At 46.4% G+C, this 14,368-nt stretch overlaps 4 protein-coding genes across 4 annotated transcripts; 1 reads left to right on the top strand and 3 right to left on the bottom strand.

Moving 5' to 3' along the window:
- Positions 1-7: 7 nt before the first annotated feature.
- Positions 8-1,554, bottom strand: LCP9604111_8594 (uncharacterized protein; the record flags this gene model as incomplete). Its single annotated transcript, XM_039076754.1, has 4 exons — positions 8-48; positions 104-479; positions 531-611; positions 676-1,554. 4 exons carry the CDS (start codon positions 1,552-1,554, stop codon positions 8-10), a joined length of 1,377 nt encoding a protein of 458 aa, XP_038925338.1.
- A 4,392-nt stretch (positions 1,555-5,946) lies between these two features.
- On the top strand, positions 5,947-7,249 carry LCP9604111_8593 (TauD/TfdA dioxygenase family protein; the record flags this gene model as incomplete). Its single annotated transcript, XM_039076753.1, has 4 exons — positions 5,947-6,078; positions 6,138-6,870; positions 6,924-7,057; positions 7,118-7,249. The coding sequence occupies 4 exons, from the start codon at positions 5,947-5,949 to the stop codon at positions 7,247-7,249; spliced, it is 1,131 nt and encodes a 376-aa protein (XP_038925337.1).
- An 877-nt stretch (positions 7,250-8,126) lies between these two features.
- On the bottom strand, positions 8,127-10,037 carry LCP9604111_8592 (uncharacterized protein; the record flags this gene model as incomplete). The annotated part of the gene is made up of 6 exons (XM_039076752.1): positions 8,127-8,151; positions 8,216-8,299; positions 8,357-8,475; positions 8,544-9,384; positions 9,437-9,765; positions 9,819-10,037. The coding sequence occupies 6 exons, from the start codon at positions 10,035-10,037 to the stop codon at positions 8,127-8,129; spliced, it is 1,617 nt and encodes a 538-aa protein (XP_038925336.1).
- A 984-nt stretch (positions 10,038-11,021) lies between these two features.
- On the bottom strand, positions 11,022-13,690 carry LCP9604111_8591 (OPT family oligopeptide transporter; the record flags this gene model as incomplete). The annotated part of the gene is made up of 7 exons (XM_039076751.1): positions 11,022-11,360; positions 11,425-11,892; positions 11,942-12,205; positions 12,253-12,534; positions 12,597-12,713; positions 12,777-13,337; positions 13,403-13,690. 7 exons carry the CDS (start codon positions 13,688-13,690, stop codon positions 11,022-11,024), a joined length of 2,319 nt encoding a protein of 772 aa, XP_038925335.1.
- Positions 13,691-14,368: the final 678 nt, after the last annotated feature.

The following is a 14,368-nucleotide window of genomic DNA, read 5'->3' as shown; positions in this document are numbered from 1 at the left end:
CCCATACCTACGACGAGCTGGAGTTGTCCAAGCAGCTGAAAGTGGAGCCTAATAAAAAAAGTCAGTCGCAGTTCTACACTGTTGCGGGTATAGCAGAACATACCAATCATTCCCGTTGCGTAGGCATCGATGATCTGAATGATAACACCGTACGTCGCGCCGACAAGGAAGAAAATTCCGAGGAGCACCATTCCCCAGTGCAGCAGGTAGATAACCTTCTGCATCAGTGTGCCCTTTCGGTAATGACCATTGCTGTGTAGCCACAAGAAACCGGGAAGGCACATGGCCAGAGGCGCGAAGCAAACGGACCCAATTAGGGCAACCAGGTAGTTGAAGATAGGGATAGTCTCGCTGAGGATGAAGGAAATAGCACCGAGACCGACCGTACAGCTCATCCAAGTAACCCAATGAATGACGGTGTTGGATTGCAGATGGCGCGTGTTACCCAAGATACGCACAAATATGTATTTGGCGGCGATCTAAGTAGCGAAGTCAGTTCCGGAAGCGTGAGTTGCGAGGGATATACTCACATGCAAGTAGATCGTGGCACTGACGACCAGTCCTAACAGCGCAACACCGTAAGATACCATCTTGATCGTCTGTCCAGCGCTCTGTAAAAATCAAAAATTAGCTGATTGTCTGAAACCGGTATCAGGCAAAGGATAGGATACATACACCCAAAGACGGACTAGCCACCCATTGTCCACACCAACGATACACAACCAAGCTGAAAGCAAGGTACGACGCATTAACCACAACCATGCACAGGTATAGGGCCTTCTTGTAGTCCTTCGGGTTTCGCATTTCCGACATCACCGGGATGAAGGCGCTGGTACCAGCCGTAGAGACGAAGATAGTACTGGAAGCGACCATGCCAGCCGCAAATCCGGGGTTGTTGATTGCCACGTAGCCGAGCTCGTAAGGGCCCTCCTGGGGTGCGGCAGCCGGCCGGTCGCGCGTTGTGACTCCGATAACAACGATCAGAACGGCGGCATAGATCGAAATGAATCCTGCATATGTGAGCCAGCCCACATGCTGGAGTTTGCGTACCGAAGCTGTCGCGATGATCACAACCGCTCCAATGAAAGACCACCAGACAGTGCACGCAGCGTGGTGCGAAAGCGCATTCAAGGCCGTTGAAACTCCGATAATACCACTGCCCGTGACAAGGACGTAGCCGATGAGGAAGAGTATACCGGTAAGCTCTTTCGCGAAGAAACCACCGGCGACTTCCGCCATATCGGCGATGGAGTGGCAGTGAGGATGCTTCTTGCGGAAGTTGCCCAGAATCACGAAAGAGTAGGTGTTGAACGCGCCCCATGCGACGATACTGATCGAGCCACCTACCGCACCGAGGGAGTACAGTGAAGCTGGCAGCGACAGCACACCCGTCGCAAAGAGGACCTTCACGAAGATAATGCACGCCTTGAACCAGCCAACACTGCGGAAGCTGACGCCATCCTCGGTTTTCTTGAAGACCTCGTACTCCTCGGTAGAGTCCCCAGGGCTTCCCAGCTCCGCGTCATTTACGCTTGTCTTCTCTTTGACGGTCATGATGGATGATTGACTTGAGCTCGAAAATTCAGGCCCCTGGGAGAAGCAGAGTTGAAAAACGGAACTCGGGAAAAATTCCTACAAAGGTATTGTTCTCTCCGTTTCAGAGACCTCCCATGGTGGTAATTAACTGTGGACCCTGTAGTGCAAGTGTTGATGAATTGCCACTAGTTGCAATACGCTAGTATTCCGCAATTTATATTGACCTTGCGAAAGTCACGAAAATGTAGCTAGAATCACATTATTTGAGACTATCTTTGTCACTTTGATTCACAGTGAGAATTTCTTTTTAACAGTTGAAAAAGAGAAGGCAAAATGAAAAAAAGACGAGATAGCTGCCACCTCGCTGTCTCCAATCTAGACCAGCGACCCGCAGCGCATAAGAAGCGGCGTGGGGCTAAATGCGACCACAAATTATCTTTTTCCCTGGAATTCAGCCAGAGCTTGGCTACTCCATAGTTCCAAGCGTATTGGCGCAGATCACGGGGCCGGTTGGATACAAAAATTTCACGGTTCGCAGATTGCTCCATCTTGAGAATATGAATTGTGACTTCCCTGTGTCGATCGTGGCCTGAGGCATCACAACACTAATAAGGAATAAGATCATTATATTTGTTTACCGAGTGACACCATTCGTGGGTTAGCCAATTTTCTCTTATACAAAGTTCTTGGAAGTGATTTATGATAGAAGTATTAGTACTAGAAGAGAGGAAAGGTGGAAAGGAGAGGAAGAGGGGTTAAAGGGAGACTGCCAGGTTCCGTACGATCTGCATGGGCCGCCTATGTTGGTTGGATCGGCACCGTTAGCATTTAACATTGCTCTACACCTGAAAGATAGGAAAGAAACGGACTGCGAAATGAGCCTACAAGCCTCATATTTCTCTATCTCAATTATTACGGCATCTATAGCTACACCCGAGGTTCCAAGGCATATCTAGATATGACCAACGTCAGTGCGAGGGGGAAATTGATAACATAAGTATGGCATGTCGGTCCTTGATGGGACATACACTATCTTACTCCATAAAAACATTATATTAACTAACATAACAAAACAGTGATTTTATTGGCTGTCTTGGTTTGCGCCAAAATATAACAACAGAAATGCTCAACAAACAATTGAGAAATGTGATAAACTGGGGCAGCAATACACTATAAGCAATAAAAAGAACAAATGAATCAAGACTAAGTTCAAGGACAAGCAACAGTCGGCGAGGGAATGACAGGTTTATAAGTCTCTTAGGGAGGAACTCCAGCTGCTGCTGGCGGCATTTCCAACGTTCCGAGCATTTCTGGTAGCCAACCACCATGTGTATCGGCAAATTTTCCGACTGGCATGGGACCTCTAGATTGCCCATAGTACTGTCCTGGGTTGGTAGCGAGGGGCAGGTCTGGCAGGTCCAGTTCAGACTTCGTGGTTGAGATGTGTAAACGACGGGAGCTAGTTATCAGGTGCGCTTGCCACATATAACAAATCGTGCACAATTGGGCCATCTAGTCGGGGGATGCTCTTGTATTTCCAGCTTCCTGGATTGAGACAGCACGTGGTTCTAGTCCAAGCGGTCATTCTCTGGCGACCTTGATCAAGAATTGTGACTTCAATTTCAATAAATTGCCTGGTTACAGGGCCATTACAAGTTTGAGACGTTGACATGCAGATGACCGGTATTTGTGGCCCAATAGTCCCGCCAAAAGGACCAAGAAGCATCTTAAGATCTCCTTGATAGATGGACATTTTACTGCAGCCAGTATTGTGAATAAAGTCCAACTCGGCAAATCACGGTACTCCTGGAAGGCGGAGTGCTAATGTCAACTAGATAAAAAAAAGTCAGAAATACTTGGAAGAGGTTTGAGCCATAATAGGTATGGATCTCACCCGAGTCAGCTTTGTATAGATTCGACATGGACCTGCGGTGATAGCTCCATAGGAAACATCATTCTCAGAAATATTGAGCTGATATCATTCGTCAGCCAGTTACCTTTGGAAAACAGAATGAATCGATTACCCCTTCGGTCCATAATCCTTTGTGATCCTCGTAGTGGGAGCTGATCGCTTCAAATTCATCCCAGTCAAATGGTCTTGGTTGACAGATCCGGGACCCCTTCGACCAATATGTAACGAGACCAGTATACCAATCAAGTTTACCCGATTTATAAGCTTCCAAAATAGCCTCAATGTTTGGAAGTCGATCGTATTCATCCCCGGCACTCGCGAGCTCTGTCTCCATAGCCTCCAATTGATGCACCCGTTGAATAGTATCCCAGCTGAGCTCTTCAGACCCCGGGAACCTCATCTGGCTATAGTTTAACAAGGTGAGAATCTGCACACAAGCAATACCAATATAGCTGACTCACTCATTTTAGGCCTTTGTAGCCATATATTCCTCCAGCCTTTGGCAAAAAAACATGAGGCATTATGTTCTCGGCAATTCTCTCATGCCATCTTTTGATTTGGCCATCAACATCGCTATTGAGTTCTGATTAGCTCGTTGTTTGCACACTTAGATTCAAGGCCGTCTCACTCAATCTCAAGATCGTCCTCATTCATGTGCCAGCCACGAGAAAGTTTAGCTGGATCGGTAAGCTCGCTTCCTGTCCATTTGGTCCATGGTCTGGTTTTCTTTGGCCTCGGTGGCCGTTTAGGTGGCATCAAAGTGCCAATGTAGGATTTGTCAAGGTCCAGGTCTTCTATTTTGAGCTTTATGCGTGGAGTTGGATCTGTTGGTGGTCCTCCAAGGTGTTGGGGCGGTAGTCTCCGAACACGCGAGGACTACTCGAAAGTTGTATCGTTCCGACATGTTGAAGATATATTTCTTAGAAAGTTGAGTCTCGAAAAAATTCCTCGGTACGAATCTACATGCGATTCGGGGTACAAATACTTAAAGAAATAGGAACAAGCTATCTATAAAAACAAAGAAGCTTACGGGCGACGAGAGAAAAGGGAAACTTGAGATGGAATGGGTTGTTACAGATAGATCGCTATCATATGCTCAAAGACTCTTTTTTACAACTATATTTTTCTCTCCTCTTTTCGTTCGCTCTCTTTTTGGGGCCGGAGATTAGAATGAAAGAAGAAAAAACGATAGGCTGATAGAGAACTTGAGATATATATATTTAGACCAGTGGAGCAAGCAAAGGATTGATTGACTATGATTATACTTTTAGCAACCTCTAAATGAAATCGGATTTGGAGTTCCTATGATTCTGGTAGACAATTTTCGGTTTGAAATTAAGTCAGATATTTATAGTTTCTGTGGATGGTAGTCACGTGACTCGGAAGGAGAACCTGGGGAAACAACCCGTGATCTAGACCACGTGGCCTCGGATAATGCTAACTCCTTCCCGAGATCGACTCCTCAATCAGCAAGTCACTTTTCGACTTCCACTTTCAATGTGATTGCGAATTTTTCAGTACCTCACATGTTACTTTTAGCATCCTTCAATTTTGATCATCGCATCTGACTGAATTATATGCTGCCTGCTCCGTGGAGACAATAAAACTCGCGGCGCGACTGAGAACTGACAGTCCAGTCAAACCTATCGAGCCTAATGGTCACATCTAGCATCCTGAAATATTTTGCCTAATCCGCGCCAAGGGAAAGCCAAGAGTCGAACCAGCCAAATTAATGTCGACAATGATCCATTCAGCGTATAACACAGAAGTGGAATAAGATGCGAAAGGCAGTCAGTCTAATGGGTATCCACTCATGATAGCACAGACTAGATTTGCACTTCGTACCTAGCATCACAATATAACTCGGTCATACCAAACTCTCTAGTTTCCCTTCCTTGAATTGTGCCTATTTTCTCTCTAAAGAGTCCAAAAGCCTTTATTCCTAGGGTAAGTGGTATCATCACTGGCAACCTTACCCGCCTTGCGGGAAACAAATAATGAACCTACCATCGAGTTCTTACTCTTTCCATTTAAATGCCACGTCTGTCATCGCTACTGCAGAGTTTGGCATGCATCTATCATGGACCTAGAGTCGTTTGCGGGGTTGTCACTTGCATCATATCACGCCATCTCGACATTATCAATCATCCAAGACCACACTCTATACCATTCCCATTGGCAAGTAAATGATGTTATTGTCGGTTATAGCACGTCAGGCTTGATCTATTTGTTGTCTTATGATGCTGAATGAGTCATTCGATAGAACGGATATCACGGCATCAATGTTGATGTGCTTTGTGTATCTGATCCTCTCACATGATGCTTATCACTCTCGCGTATATCGGACACCAAGGAATTCATACGTGATTCTACGACAAAATGGCGCGAAGCAAATGGAATTGAAAGTTATATATATTGAAGTGGATGGTGCTTACAGATCCCTGAGATAATTGCTCAAACTTGACCAACGTCAAAATCTACCAATCTCTTAGCACAACATGGCACCATCTATTGCTCAAGTTCCCACCGCGGAAGTTGTTGTTCCTGTAAAGGCCGCTCCTTCAACAACCGAGACCAAACCCAGAGTGAGAAGAATAATTGACGAGGAAGGGGGAAAGACTACTGCTAGTGTACGTCATGGCTAGACCTTTGAGTCTCTCACATATAGCTTTCCCTAACAATGATGCAGCATCCAAACTACCTGCCTGTATGGGACTATGGAGGAAAGTACCCTCCTCTTGAACCCTTTACGCACGTCGACCACGGAAAAGACGCCGACCCCTCCTTCAAAGACCTCCTCACCGAAGGCTCCAAGATCCAAAAGTTGACTCCAACCATCGGCTCTGAGGTTACAGGCGTTCAGTTAAGCAAGCTCACCGCTGCCGGAAAGGATCAACTCGCTCTACTCGTCGCCCAACGCAAAGTTGTCGCCTTTAGAGACCAAGATCTCGCCGATCTGCCCATCCAAGAGGCCCTCGATTTCGGAGGATACTTTGGCCGCCACCATATCCACCCAACTAGCGGAGCTCCGGAGGGATATCCCGAGATTCATCTCGTGCACCGGAACAACAATTCCTGGGAATTCGATGAATATCTCGCGGCGAAGAACAGCAGTGTCGCATGGCATTCTGATGTCACATATGAGCAGCAGCCACCCGGTACCACGTTCTTGTACCTCCTTGACGGTCCTGAAGTAGGCGGGGATACTGTTTTTGTCAACCAAGTCGAGGCCTATAATCGGCTTTCGCCAGCGCTCAAGGAGCGTCTGCACGGGTTGAAGGCTGTGCATTCCGGGGTTGAGCAGGCCGAGTTTAGTCTACAGCGTGGGGGAGTCGATAGACGGGACCCGGTCAAGACCGAGCATCCTCTTATTCGCACCCATCCGGTAACTGGTGAGAAAGCGCTTTTCGTCAATGGTGGCTGTAAGTATACTCCCATGCTCCTTGAGAAAAGCAAGTGCTTACACCAAGACTAGTCACTCGCAGTATTGTCGGTCTCAAAAAGGAGGAGAGCGATGCCCTTCTAGGTTTCCTGCTGGCTCATGTGGGTCGGGGAATTGATTATCAAGCTCGTGTTCGATGGGCTCCGAAGACCGTTGTTGTCTGGGATGTGAGTGAAATCCTGATTATAGATTAACGGCTCAAAAAACTAATGTCTGCATATAAATAGAACCGTGTCACGGCTCATTCTGCAATTGTTGATTGGACAACTGGTGAGCGTCGCCACTTGGCGCGCATTACTCCACAGGCAGAGCGCCCTTATGAGACACCTTACATTCCAGAGAGTGAATCAAAGGCTTGAGGGTCTCTTGAATGGAGGTTTAAATAGGCCGGGAGAATGAGGAGTTCATATAATGATGCATGATCTGTCTCAACAATCTCAGTCCACTTTGAATAAATCGTAAATCAAGGGGATTGATATGAACCCCCTTGGCTCTGACCCCTCTGCCTGTAAACTGAATCGCCGCCTTCCTAATTTGGATAATGCCTGCCTTGACACGTACCGCTTTCTAGTTATACCGCCTTACAATTTTATACACCGCTTTCGTGTCAAACTCCCCATACTCCGTACAAAAGTATGAGATGGTAGATACCTATGTAAACCCCGAGCAAAATTAAGTCACTTTTGTCATATGTAGTTTGGACTGCTTTATATGTCATCACTAACTACTTCATACGACAGAAAACTATACAGTGTCGGAGATTATAGCAGAATTCGGTATTGCAACCAATCAAGAAGGCGGTGATTGAATGTTCAGGGTCCTGATATCTATACAATCTCCCCAATTAATAAGGAAATGTAGAATCATGTACGGAGTATGTACTCCGTACATGATTCTCCGAAGAAAGACGTGTCCAAGCCTATCCCTGATGGCATATTGTAACATCAATGTATGGTGCCCAAATTCTCCGAACAACCTCATTCCAGCCACAATGGTGCAATTTCGGACTATTCGCGATAGGCCTGCATATCAACTTCTTGTGAAATTGAATTATTTCATGCTATCTTAAGGTCAAATCTCATTTCTTGGTAACTGTGACGTAAATGAATTCCTTTCTTTGACAAAGCCATGATACTATAATGGATTTTCTATGAACAACAGCGATCTGCATGTTTATTCCATCGCAACACCCATGTCCAATATTGCAAATTTCTCGAAATTCCTGATCAGATAGCTCTAACGAGCAAACCGGAAGTCAATTCTATACACCATAGTCAGTTCCTAGCACTGCTAGTAGTTATATTCTGCAGCGCTAGTCAACGTACCTCTTGTTAGTCAACACCGGGTTTTCACGCAGGTAAATCTCTCTTTGCTCGCTTGTCATAGCATCCCATTTTGCAGAGTTTTGACTGTTATAAGTTAGCAAAGCTGATCCATATTGATATTTACAAGTTCTGAATATGTACCTATTCCGCCAATCGTAGTAGAACTTGGCGAAGATGAAAAGGAACCCACTGGCGACAGCCAATGCAATAAGAACTTTGTTTCCTTTTTTGTAGTATGGCGCATCCTTTGCTTGGTACACCTGTTCATAAATGTTAGTATTCTAAATAGTCTATCCATATCTAGAGTAAAACAAGGAATTGAACTCACATTGGCACCTGCAATGTTGCTCACTTGCACAGACATATTATACAACGCAGAAGCAACAGTGCGAGTCCGCACAGATCCGGCATTCCGTGAAGTCAACGCGACCACAACAGGATGAATACTCGGCCCACCGACAAGAAGCGTAAGGATCGCCCAACGAGGCCACGGCATGCTTTTCTGAGGAAGCAACTCCAGCGCAATGAGCAGTACCAGGTTCCAGACTTCGGCTGCTGCGCCCCAGAGAAGGCGCTGGTTTGTACGCTCCGCAACCCAGGTAATTGCTATCATGGTGATAATCGCAATGACAGCTGCTGGAATTGTCAACAAGTTGGTCTGGAACGTCGTAAACCCCTGGGACCGCAGTTGTAGCGTGAGGTAATTTTGGGATGGTGTACTGGGTATCATCCAAATGAGACCCAGAGCATAGATTGGCCACACGTGGTAATCCTTGAGCGACTCCCAGAAGCGCCGTGGGGTGACCGCTTGTCGGTTGTGCATACTGCCCTTGCTAGGGTCGTCCCGAATCACGCGGTTTACCATGATCTTCTCTTCGTGCTCTGTAAACCACCCGTCCTTACCGCGTAATCCTCCCTTGGTTTGTACAGGTGACGCCGGCATCCAGAATGCAGCGATGATTCCAATCACGCCAGTTATAAGACCCTCGTACGCGAATAAATATCTCCAGGCACCGCTGCCGTTGGCGTCTTTGATGTGTAGGAAGCCAAAGGCTAGAAATGAGCCGATAATTCCGGCAACGGTATAGGATATCCAGAAACAGGTCAGTCTTTTCGGAAGCTCACTAGATTTGTAGAAGAAAGACAGAAAAAGAATCGTATCAGGTATACTAAAAACACGGTCAGACCCACGTTAAGATTATGTGAAGGAGAATTACTCACAACCCGCCTTCTAGGAATCCTAGCAGAGCTCGACAGGCCAAATACGAGCCACGCCCTTTCAAAAAGGCCTGGCAAGCCGCGACCAAACTCCAAGCAACAATTTGAATAGGAATCCAACGGTCCGGGCCGATTCTCTTCGAGAGCAACTGTGACGGCATCTCAGCCAACAAGAAACAGATCAGAAAAACCGTCTGACCCAAGTTATAATCGTTGCTTGTCATTCCAAGATCTTCCAGAAGCGTACTCGCTAGTGCCTGGCTGATATTTCCTCGATCCAGCTGCAATGCAAAGAAGGTCACGCAGGCAAACGTGCAGACACGAGCATCAATCTGTCCAAATTCAGTCATTTGATAATTGATTAGTGGTATGGAATTTAACCGACCTTCCTGACAATCTTTTTCTCTTCCTGTTCCGTCCATTGAAAATTCGGATCCCAGCGATGCAGTCCCTCATAGCTGTCAATCGGCCGGTAGAAGTGATGACCCTCCCTGGACTCAAATGTACCTTCTCCCTTGTTACGTCCACTCTTCTGCCACTCTTCGTCCGAGCCATCTGAACTACTAGCAGATATATGCGCTGTTTTTATTCCATTTATCGACATCTTTGGAATTGTAGAAAGAGATAAAGGCGGAACCTTGGGAAACTTATCAAGGAGAGCATGAAACGGTCTACTTCAGCCTTTTATAACCATGCGACGTTGTCGCATTGACTATCACGCAATTATGCATTAGGAAGAGTTGTTATGTTGTGACCGCAGGCATGAATAAGACAATCGCAAAATAAGCGACCTAGCTCTAGCAGAACGTCTGTATTGGACAATTAGCGTTGGTACTAATTCAATATTGTATTCGTAATGACTTGTCATTTGTTAGATAACACTCAGACATGTTGGGGTAGCTCTAGAGGCGGGGTCCAAGCGAGTTGCATCATTCGGAAATTTAGACACGCCATCTGGATTAATGTCTTCAATGGTGTAATTGGTTCTTCGGCATCGCTTAAATATGGCCGCCGATGCTTATCTCGTTTTGGCAATTACCTTTAAATTAAGGCCTCTCCCGCCTTTTCCGACTGTACATCTAATCTTGGAAGAAGAATGTGATGATATGGCGAGTAAACCACATAAAAGGTCGCGATACATAAATTTGTATGGTGTCAAAAGCTTCATTTTGAGGTAGGTAAGGTACCTTGAATATTAAGCCTCTCTGATAGCAATTCAGATATCTTGCCAATCCTTTTAGGAAACAATCGGGCATTCAGGGATCAATAAGACCCGAAAAAGCACCTATCATCTATATCGCTACGTCTACCATGAGGAATACTTTATATATACGACCCAATATAGACGAGGAAAAATAATTGCAACGATTAGATTGTTCATCTAGGCTAAATTCATAACCGTTGCGAAAATTATGTTAAAACTAAGGATCCATTACAGATCCAATTACCGAAAGGTTGTCACCATCAACCTTCCAGGGGGACAACAAATGTTTGAAGGCGCTGGAAAAAAAAGATTTGCGCTCAAGACATTTCATGACTCTGATCGACCGTCATGCGCCATTATCTGAGACCGACTTTGTGCCCGTTGTCATTTCTTCGAAACAGGACACCAGTCAAGGTGTCCATTTTGGTTGTTTCCCCACCACGTTGGGAATGGATGGGATGGCCCACCCGCTCCGTAGACGGCGAAAGAGAGAATGAAGATAACCAACAGACTTCCGGCGTCGAAGGCCCCAGCAATAACGTATGAGTAATCTTTGTAAATGCGTGGGTGGTAGTTCCGAAGGTAGCCTTGGGTAAACAAGCCACAGAGTAGCCCACTGAGAACAGTGCAGGTTTGTGTCTGGGATGTATAAGAACCGGCATACTGGATGAGTTGTGGTAGGTTCACTTCTGAAACATCAAACCGTCCGATTTTGGGAACGAACTAACGTAAAATGGTGTCAGCATGAACTAGTTGAACAATCTTGGTCTGCTTGAGGTTTGCTGACCTGATAGAAAACCCGATGAACAATTACTGCAGCAGCACCAACGGCTACGGCAATAGGAATCACCTCATACTTGGCACCGAGCTTGTACAAGTAAGGGGCCAAGGCCCAGGAGGCTGCCTTAGTGTTGAAAGCCTGCATGGTCGCACCACTCCAGGAGGAGTTTCCGTTACCCTCGGCAAGAAGGTCCCTGTTGGCTGAAATGACGGAAGTCAAGATAGCATAGTTAATGAATCCGCCAAGTATGATGCCATACATTTGGGTCCAAAGCATGATCCTCGGGGGTATTTTCATGTATTCGCCGAACTTTAGGTCGTTGGACACGGAGACGGAAGACATGACAATATTGTGCGACCAAGCAGCGAAATACATGTTACCGACTGGGCGTCCGGGAAGCATGAGCCCAGCCAGCATTTTCGACAGGTTGTTAGTGGCAATGCCGTTGCCGAAGCGAGCGAAGAGGATAGTGCTCTGGATCATAATATTAGCATTGTAAAATTTCGTGTTCGAGAATACTCACAAAAGGCGTAATGAAAACTCCTAGTGCTAGCGAGACAACGTATGCCCAGGCTGGAAGAGTGATATTCTCTTTGATCACCACTACAAGGCCAAGGACAAAGCTGACGACGAGAATGCCAGCGAAGCACCACCACGGAGTGTCCTTATAGTGCTTTGCCATGTAGGTGTGGTGTGGGTCATTATGCTTACCTTCCCTTGCTTGTTGACATACCCTCCAAATGCCCTTGCCCCAGAAAAGGATACAGTGGAGAATGAGGGCGCCAATCTAGGTAATGCTTAGCAAGTGGTTCGGGATAGAAGTATTGTACTCACTGCGGCATTGGCCGTGAACAGACCAAATGCAAAGGCCCCGGTGATCTGAGGCAATCCATATTTTTCAATGACTGATTTGTCGAGCAAGCCACCAGGAAACACCTCTTTCACGGGATAAGTTGTTCCATTGGCCATAAGAAGGTTACTCGCCATAAAAGGCAGTGATCTCGAGCCCCAGCCATTTCCGTAATAGATGCCAATCATTATCATGGCGCTGATGCCAGCTCCCAGGGTGGTATGAAGTATCAGCTTTAGAGGAATAGCAGTTGAAATTGACCCGATCTGTATTGACCAGTCTCATTGGTTAATATAAAGTATCACTGGGGCGTAATACCCCAACTCACATATTGCCAGTCGAAGGACAAAGAGAAGAGACCGAGGCCTTCGTTAGAAGTGGCACCACCGAAAATGTTGGTGAGTATGGCACCCTTCTTACCAGTTGCTTTTTGTGAAGCCAGACACTAGACATTCGGGGTCTAGTCAGGTACGGCGCAAGTAACGTTGCTAAAAGATAGAATACATACCGGAATAGACACGGAGTTGAGCCATGGAAAGATGTATGCGGGAAATATCTCGTAAAGAGACATACCCGTGAAGGCATACCAGAAGTATTTCAGTGGCTTGGAGTTTTCGACCGTGTCCCAGTGAAGCCCTTGGATGGATTTCACAACAGGCAGCGTACCCCAGTAGACAGCCTCGACATCCCAGACAGCAAAAGGCCGCATGAACCCACAGAGGCCACATCCAAAGAGGCCGATAGAGATAATGCCGAGAATGACCGTTGCGGGACTCAAAGGAAGATTGTAGAACAACTTTTGTGCCGCGAATACAGTCGTCGCATCCGTGACGTACCCGGCTGCTGTAGCAGTGATCACACAGATCGAATGCTCCTTGAGACCGAAAGGCCCAGGATTCACAAACTTGATGACAGTAATCCACCAAGGCAGTCTGCCCTGCTCACCTCGTGCCCTCCATCTCGCCTCAAACTTGTCACCTCGGGGGAGGAATCTGGCCCAGGTGGTACCGAAAAAGTAGGAAACAAGAACAAGGAAAACGCCTGAGACATTGACTTGGGTTGGTTTGAACTAGAAGTATATTCATTAGCAGTGCTGTGGGAATGAAGAATGAGATGATATGCGAGTTCGCCTACACTGTAGATCTGGGTCATGACAGCCAGAAAGGCCGCGAGGCCGGATCCCAGGATAGCAGCGCGAAATGTCAAAGTAGGGTCCAAGTCATCGCGCAAAGGCAAAAGATGAGCAGCCACATCAGCTCCAGTGACAATCACAAGATCTTCAGAGCCACGGTCATTTTCAGCAAATAACTCGTTGCCATTGACTTGGGCCTCATCCTTTACCAGAGCCGTGACAACTTTCTCATCGATCGGCTCTGGATCAGATACTGCAATACCCTTACCCTTTGGAGGTGGGTCAGGCATGATTGGAATCTCGTATGATGATAAAAGATTGATGAGTTCTACTGTTCGTGTCGCTTTAGATGGGAAACAAAACGGGTGAAAAGAAGAATGAGGAAGAAAGTAGGGAGGAGAGAGAAAGCAGAGTGAGTAGACAGATTCTGGATTGTGCGATGGCGCAATTGACTGGGAGGTGAGTCCTTCGCTCTTTCCTCTGAGCTCGTTCCTTCCATTGTGACTTGACAGGTAACCCACCGGGGCAGATAAATGTCGACAGGTGACACAAGACCTCCGTCCACGCGTCCAAGAACTCCTTCTGTGCCAAGTACTACTTGTATAACATTAGAAAGGGCCAATGGTTTTTGATGCAAGGCTAGTTGCCATCTTCCAGTATACACATGGCTCGCCATTGCTTGCACAGGTGGGTTTCCGCATTCGCTGGGTCCCTGTCATATCCTTACAACATTACTCTTAGAGTTACCTATGTGAATAGTAACTCCGGTATGTCCTTTCTCATCTCGACATTTTTTAAAGCGGAATAACAACTGAAACTTGGATACAAACTATCTGTCCGATACGAAGGTGTATAGCGGCCAACAGCCGGATGCCTGATTTTAATGGTTTTATAGCCTAATTAGGACTAGCTCTTACCAATTTTAGACCGGCAGGAAATTAAAATACCTGAATTACTATGACAGATCT

The sequence above is a fragment of the Penicillium roqueforti genome (genome assembly GCF_015533775.1).
Source record: "Penicillium roqueforti strain LCP96 04111 chromosome Unknown scaffold_35, whole genome shotgun sequence".
NCBI lineage: Eukaryota > Fungi > Ascomycota > Eurotiomycetes > Eurotiales > Aspergillaceae > Penicillium > Penicillium roqueforti.
This window is presented reverse-complemented; position numbering and strand designations above follow the sequence as displayed.